At 33.9% G+C, this 7,941-nt stretch overlaps 1 protein-coding gene across 1 annotated transcript in view; it reads left to right on the forward strand.

The window, feature by feature from the left end:
• The first annotated feature begins 1,838 nt into the window (after nt 1–1,838).
• LOC117107174 (sushi, von Willebrand factor type A, EGF and pentraxin domain-containing protein 1-like) overlaps nt 1,839–7,941 on the forward strand; it is a 21,792-nt gene continuing 15,689 nt past the window's right edge. Inside the window, exons 1-6 of the mRNA XM_033248765.1 lie at nt 1,839–2,053; nt 3,878–4,057; nt 4,428–4,778; nt 5,667–6,059; nt 6,730–6,846; nt 7,628–7,744. Of these exons, the coding sequence (XP_033104656.1) occupies nt 1,966–2,053; nt 3,878–4,057; nt 4,428–4,778; nt 5,667–6,059; nt 6,730–6,846; nt 7,628–7,744 (1,246 nt within the window). The 5' untranslated portion in view covers nt 1,839–1,965. The remainder of the gene's footprint in view (nt 2,054–3,877; nt 4,058–4,427; nt 4,779–5,666; nt 6,060–6,729; nt 6,847–7,627; nt 7,745–7,941) is intronic.

Below are 7,941 nucleotides of genomic sequence, written 5' to 3' on the forward strand. Positions count from 1 at the left end.
ATAATAATAATAATAATAATAATAACAATAATAATAATAATAATAATAATAATAATAATAATAATAATAATAATAATAATAATAATAATAACAATAATAATAATAATAACAATAATAAATATATTATTACTTTTAGCAAATGTAGTTCGTCGTACTTTATTTTTATAGTCTGTTTATGAACACAGTAGATGTTACCAAGAATTGGATTTCAAACTGTAAATCGATAAGTAAGGGAGATCAGTTAAATTTCCAAACAGTAATGCTGGCGCTCACATACTCACTGTGATAGGTTATACAAAATAAGTCATATGTCGGGATACGCCTATGAAAAAATTATTATCAGCTAATAGCGAGTACCGGTACAAGGATAAAATTTGGCTATTATATGATTCCATGTGTTTTTTTTTTTAATTCATAGATGGGAAAATAAGCCAGTTGCAATTTCATGAACGGCTTATCATTTAAAAGCTTATAATGTCAAAAATATGAATATATTTAAAAAAGTCTTTTTTTTTTGTTTTGTTTTGTTCACTGATGCTTGTCTTGGCATGTCAAGCGACAATTTTACACTGAAACCAATCTACAAAATATTGAACACATGGTTGAATTTGTTAAGTAATTTACGTTAGAACAGTTAAATGGAAAGTAAGTTTAAGCTCAAGTTCAAATTTATTTAGCGTTTAATGTAAATCCATCAAGATACATTTTAATAAAATGAATAAGGGGAAACTGTAGGGAATGACAAATAAGAGCAAAACTCGATGAGATGGCCACCCTGAGTGAGGTGACCTATCTAAAAAAAATGCAAGTGCACTCACAATAAAGAAAATAAGTCACAAAATCATACAGACACGACTCGGACAGCATGTTGGCCATATAACAAACTATAAAGTGTATTACAGAAAGCAAATTATTTAGCAATTAAATATAACTGATTACTTACTTTACAAGGAAATAATATATTTTTTTTTATAACAATGTTTAAAAAAATGTACTGTTGTACTGCTAGTCAGGAAAGTAAAACACGTACCATGTCTGTGAGCGCCGCTGATGCAAATATGCATGTGTTCTCTTATTATAGGCCTACTTTCGATTCGACTCTATTCTCTATCTTAACTTTTTGTGTAAATTATAACCATACATTTCAATTATTGGCTTAAAAATACAGTAATATTCTTTCAACAAAAGGTATTTTTCCTTTTATTTACAAAAAGAAAATATAGGGGTTTCCAAAGTTATAGTTAAAGACGTATGGCAATCGTGATGTTCGACATATATCTTAGAACATAATCTTCATGCCATATTGGGCTTCTCAAACATTAGACTCACTATATAATAAAATTAAGATACGGCAGCCTCGCAAGTCCTTTATCTGAAAGACGGACTATTAGTCAATCCGTTAGCTAGTTATAAGTGTTTTAGTCGCTACTGTATTCCCATTATCTTTTCGGTTTTGAATCAACACTCGCGTAAAACATTATGACTGATTCGGAAGTTAGAAATAACTAAAAGAAATACAATATACTTTTACTCAGACAGAGATAATAAACGAATCTTTTTCGATTCCTGTTCCGACGTCATTCAGAATTTAGAAATAACTAAACAAAATACCAGAGTTATTAAAATATGAGTGACTTAAAATGACAAGAATTTGCCAGCATACTATTCCTTCCTTAAAAACTCTATTAATCATTTTACTCAGATACAGATAATAGAAAAAAAAAATCAGATCTCTGAGGCCAACCCAATAGCATTTACACATCCCTTATTTGAATATGGTTTTGCCTTTAATACCAAGCTTCCGGAGAACAGGCGGATGTTATACGAACTTAAGCATACACGGTGATACACTAACTTATCGGTATTATGCGTACACAGTTGTACAAATGACTTCTTAGCAACAGTATTTACAGACGAAGGAAGTGTAACAGCTCTGAATTCGTTCCAATACACGTTCGAAATTTGATGTCAAACGCGATGCTGTCTTGCACACGTTTGTTAAACTTACTTTTTGTGATCGCTTTTGGAAGTGGAAAGGTTCTATTACCACCAGGTTAGTTCAAACAACAAAATACACTTTTTATTTGAAATTATATTTATAAAGCCGTTTTTAGTAAATCATGTCATAGAAAAAGACATTTGGCGAACGTGTACGATCATTATGTACCTATTAATAGGTCCGTGGTCCGATAAGTCGTGAGTGATTGGAGTACATAATGACGACGTGAATGATTGGTCACGTGACCAATCATTGTAGTTGTTGGTATCTCATTAAACAATCGTATTTATATGTAAAATACTCTACCTGCTACATAATTATAGTACTTCTCGGTAGAAAAATCATTGATACAACATTGCTACATAACCTCAATGCTACACAGGAAATATACTCAACTTGTAGGCCTACTATTTAACTTGACCTAAATTTTTTTTTAGAAAAAAAAAATCATGTTTAACATGTACGGTATGTGTCAGTTCAACTGTTGAGTGTAGAATAGCCTATAAATCCCTGTCCAGCCTATCAAATTTTATTAATGACAAAAAATGTGACATGACTAAATATGGTCATGATGACATCACATCATGACCATATGTAGGCACATCATGGCTATATATGGGCACATCATGACTATATATGGGCACATCATGACTATGGGCACATCATGACTATATATGGGCACATCATGACTATATATGGGCACATCATGACTATATATGGGCATGTAACAGTTTCTTGTCAAAGAAAAGTTGATAGTGTGGACAGTACTTTAGAATTGAATGTTTAAAGATTAGGTATAGGTCCTTTTTCTCTTACTTACCTAGGTACGTTCTGTTATAGCAACATTTTAAATAATATTTGTCACTGCGTAACTGCATCTTATGCAAAGCTTGAATCAGAATCAGAATATTGTTTTAAACATTCACCAACTTTCTATCACATCATATTTGGTGGGATCGTTAATACAATAATACAAATAATTATTGAACTGTCAAATTAATTTGGACGTAAAACATAAAAAATACCTTTAAAATTGAATATCTCAATTTTCATGCTGAATACCCTGTGCTTAAGTAAGAGTTTTAATAATCACAAGTTTGCGAATATTATTTTTTATTACAATAACTCATTTACACGTCATAGAGCGACGGGATACATTATGTACCATTGGTATACACTGAAACTTAAGTGCCTTTCCTGAAAGTATTAGACGTATCAATGAAAAAGGGATTTTTTAGGTAAAGCAATCGGTGTCCCTCCAATTATCTTGACTTCCGTGTGAATCGTTTGGGTGTCTTGACTTTTCGAAGAGGATGTATAATGTCTGGAAAAATATATTTCCTTATAAAAATAAGGAATACAATAGTTGATCTTTGATAGAATAAACTTTGACAAACAGGGTTTACAATATAAATGGCGTATAAGTACGGATCCACCCACGATTGTATTAAACCTGATGAATTTATATTCAGATACACTAAAGGATCACACAGAACAGTATGACGTCACTTTGAAGATGACATTAAATTTAATGATATTACAGTGCATGACAGTGTCAGATTGAATAACTATTTTTGGTAAAAGTATATTTTATTTAAATTGTAGTTTGTTATTGGTTTTATTTGAGCAGCCAGGCTAGTAAGTTCATTTACATTATTAATCAATTAATATCATTGATGCTCTTAAACAAAAGTTGGTAAATATGTTTCAAATCAAGTCACTATGCTAAAATAATATGAAATATTCTCATAAAAAGCTTGACTTCAGATTGGCTCAAACATTTTAAAACCAATGGCGTTACCGTCGTTTATGGTGTTTTAAACCTCAAGTTAAACCTTTTTAATGTTTCGATGGTAACGTTATCGTTTGAACCGATAGGGACGTCTGATTCTGTTCCACGATGTCACGACCCTGGTCACGTGCGATGGGCAACAAGGCAGAGATATTACGGAGGACAGCTTATAGTGTATACATGTAATCAAGGCTTAACACTCGTAGGACAGACACATATTCGATGTGAGGGTGGCCGATGGTCAGACGTCAAGCCAGTTTGTGCTGGTAATGTTATAGGCCTCTAAAGAAACTTTGAAGAACACGTGACAGAATGAATTAATTTTAGTTTAACCAAAAAAAAAAGGCATTTTACATATACGAAAACTTATATTACAGTGAAAAGTTCTCTTTGAGCAGTACAGTATAAATGAATGACTTATAATTATATGTTAGGAACTAAACCATTTTATCTGGATATAGGAAACATATTCAATGTGTCCTGCATGTTCGTACAACTGATATGCACTACAAACTTATGGCCGGAATGAATGGTGTAATATGTTTTTCCAACTTTCTATGCTGAAGCATGTGAGGATTGCATGGTACCAAACAAATAAATATCCATTTTATTTGTATGACTGTGGCGTTTTCCCAGCTCCTGGTTGTGATCCGCCGGATAAACTAGAACTAGGGTCTTCAGAAACTGTGACTGGTGGCGCTGTAGTGAGGTTCTCTTGCAATAAAGGACTTGTTCTCCATGGATCTTCGACGATCTACTGTGACGGCACACAGTGGAATAGTACCGTTCCTTCCTGTTTAGCTGTCAAACCAGAATATAACCTTATATCAAACTGCCCATCTCTGCGAAATATCGCTTTTGCGAAACGTATGGACCTAAGTCGAGCGGTAGTTATAATCTGTAATCGGGGATATCAACTAATTGGTGCAGGCGTCTTAAGATGCAATCTGCAGAACCAGTGGATGTCGGAACCTCCATTGTGCGCAAGTAAGTAATATGCATGGCGCATGGTCAAATCTCCACACGATCACAATGCGATCAGAAACAGCATCGGTAACTGTTTCTGTCACATTGATTTATTCCTTTTGTGTCACATGTAAACTAGCCTATTACGAGGCTTTACTAGGTCCATGATGTCCATCATAGATTTTCTTTTTACGTTTTTGTTCTTATGAGTGTATTGAGCTTTGGATATTTTTATACTTGTTAGCAGCGTTTGAACATGATAAATACAACCAGATGAGCCAATCCCGAAAATCTATATAGGTTATTAGACAGTTTAAGAGTGAAACTATAATACTTTACAGAATTATTGTTCTTAATAATCATGGGAAACATTTAGGCTGAAACGAACAATGGACAGTTTGTACCGCATTACTTGATTCAGCATGGTAACGACCATTATATTTCAGATTCACAGGCATGTTTGGCATTGTCTCGCGTATTTAAAAAGATACCAACAGTTATAAGGGTATTCTTCCAACTACGTAATACATCTTATTTTGAACGACAAAAAAATATGTTCAGTCTTTTCTCTAAGATTCTCTTTGGGAACCCATGGTGATCTTTGGCTGTTCAATAAACATGTGAGAACGTAAGGTTATATAATCAAAGTGTTTAGGTGAAAGTGCCATACATATGTAAGAAGTAAATATTATAACTGTTTATGTGTAAACACTTTAAGAGTTATATGCGTTCACTGAAAACGGCGAAATGTGTAGCATCTCAGCAGACACAACAAGCATTCAGCCTACTTTACACTTGGACGTTTTGACGTAAAAGTATTTAATTTAATTTATTATCAAAGTTAACTAGGACCTCAGACCTATATTTATAAAACCAGAATTTATAATTTTGTTTAATTTATTGTTTTAGCTGATGGATGCCCGGATGTCCCCGACCCTGAAAATGGTATTGCAACCATGAGTGAAACAGGGTCTCTTATTAGATTCCAATGTTTGAACGGTTACAGTCTACGGGGTGCTGACATGATCTCCTGTACGGAAGACGGATGGAGCGATAATGTTCCGAGATGCATTCCAGAGGCTTCAACACTACCACAGGGCGATAGAACATGCTTGTCTAACCCTCCAAACATACCTAATACGATATATGGCATTTATCGTCGAACATACGACAATGGGAATGAATATTCTGTTGCCGTCTACACATGCTATCAGGGATTTAAACTTATCTCTGGTGGAGCTACAAAGATATGCTCTAAAGGACAATGGTTGTGGCCTCCCGAGGGTGAAATAAAATGTGTCCGTAAGTGTGTATTCAAGTTTAGCTTTTTTATTTGATCTTTCTAACTGTCTTTTAAGTCATCAAAGCATGAGCAAAAATTACATTTATAAATATTAATTATTTGTATAAGCATTAGGAAACAATTTTGCTTGTAAATGTTTTGCAAAGTGACATTATATGAATTTTGTATTTTGTATAATGTGAATTTGTAGTACAGTATATCCAAATTTACTATACCAAAGCCAAACCTAAATGTTAACATCTATATGCCCTAATGGGAGAGAATACTCTGCTGCAGATGCTACCATTAAGGTCCGCTACATTTACAATCTGTCATGTGCCTACTTGTCAACTGAAGACATATGAAGAGAGTTCTTCCTTTTCAGTTGTTGGTCCAAGCTCCGGAAATTACTACCATAATCTGTTATCTGAATCTCCTAATTTGATGATCTTTAAACGTGGTCTTAAATCATTCTTATTTGACAATCACTAATTTACCTCTACTCTCCTATTTTGTTTACTTTTCACTTTCTATTTGTGTTGTGTTTCTTTTCTACCACTTTCTTTCCGTTTCAACCATTATTCTGGTGTTTTTTTTTTAATTTTCTGTTGTTCCACAAAGCGTATAGAGACGATTGTTACGCTATAAGTGCACAATCATTGACTATTATTATATCTTTTGTATTAAAAGCTACCTGTAATGCACCATCATTTTACTGTCAACATTTGTGTATTGATCGACCGACTGGAGCCGTATGTTCCTGCCATGAAGGGTATTATCTCCTCGAAAACGGATACAGTTGTTTTAGTAAGAAAGTAGCCAATAGAAAAAATATGCATGCATTATATCAATATATTGAAAAATAATATCAAGGCTATATTAGGACGTGAAATATCATATATTTTGCCAAAATGTTATACAAAAATAACAACAACTGTCACAGAAAATACGTTAAATGTGGGTTGGATTGAAATTAACAAACCACTGTGGATATTTGTGACAGCTATGCAACTATATATTGCAATGAAAACACTATAGAAACAATGTGAACGTACGGTATCAGGCATAATGTAATGTGTAGGCCAAACCCTCGCTTCCTGTTGTACAATTTAAATGAAATAAATAACCTGCCTATAGTTTCCATGGGATCGCCACACTAACGTCTCCTGAAGCTGTTTAAAGCCGGTTTTGCACCAGGCGAATTTATTCGCGCGAATCGAAAGCGTCGGTTCATGCACATGCGCATTCACATTCCTATTAGAGTTTTTGCGAAGGGAAAAATTGTGCAACCAATCAGAGCTCTTGAAGCGAACCGACGCTTTGATTCGCGCGAATAAATTCGCCTAGTGGAAAACCAGCTTTAGGGGATGCTTAGTAGCAAATTCATGGAAATGTTCGGGCATGTTAAATTTTCTACACATTTTCCAATTGATCGAGAAACCTTCACAGTTATGTGAGGCACAGTACAGTATACCAGTTGCAATGGAACCATAACAGTCCTAGGTGAAGATATTTTATAGAAACTATGCTTAAATAATGAGATTACAGTATGTAAATAACGTACTATCAATTATCTATTTCATAATAGATATTGACGAGTGCCGTATAAATGACATCTGTGGGAATGGAGTATGCCAAGACCTCACAGGTTCATATCGCTGCTTCTGTTATGAAGGATACCATTTGGTCAATGGAAGATGTGAAGGTAAGGCGGTTTCTTAAGTAATGTAAGACTTAAAGGTAACCATATGAATTGCGAATGCGTCATGATTCCTTTCTGTAACACAATACATAGATTCTATCAGCCAACAAACCCTGCAATATAATATTTATCACTATTAGCTTCAAATGTTTAAAGTGTTTGTGTAAATTTTGCTCTTTTTTTTGGGTTAGGAGCTAATT

The sequence above is a fragment of the Anneissia japonica genome, unplaced genomic scaffold, assembly GCF_011630105.1.
Source record: "Anneissia japonica isolate Jap-2015-1 unplaced genomic scaffold, ASM1163010v1 scaffold287864_len1152817_cov193, whole genome shotgun sequence".
NCBI classification, from domain to species: Eukaryota; Metazoa; Echinodermata; class Crinoidea; order Comatulida; family Comatulidae; genus Anneissia; species Anneissia japonica.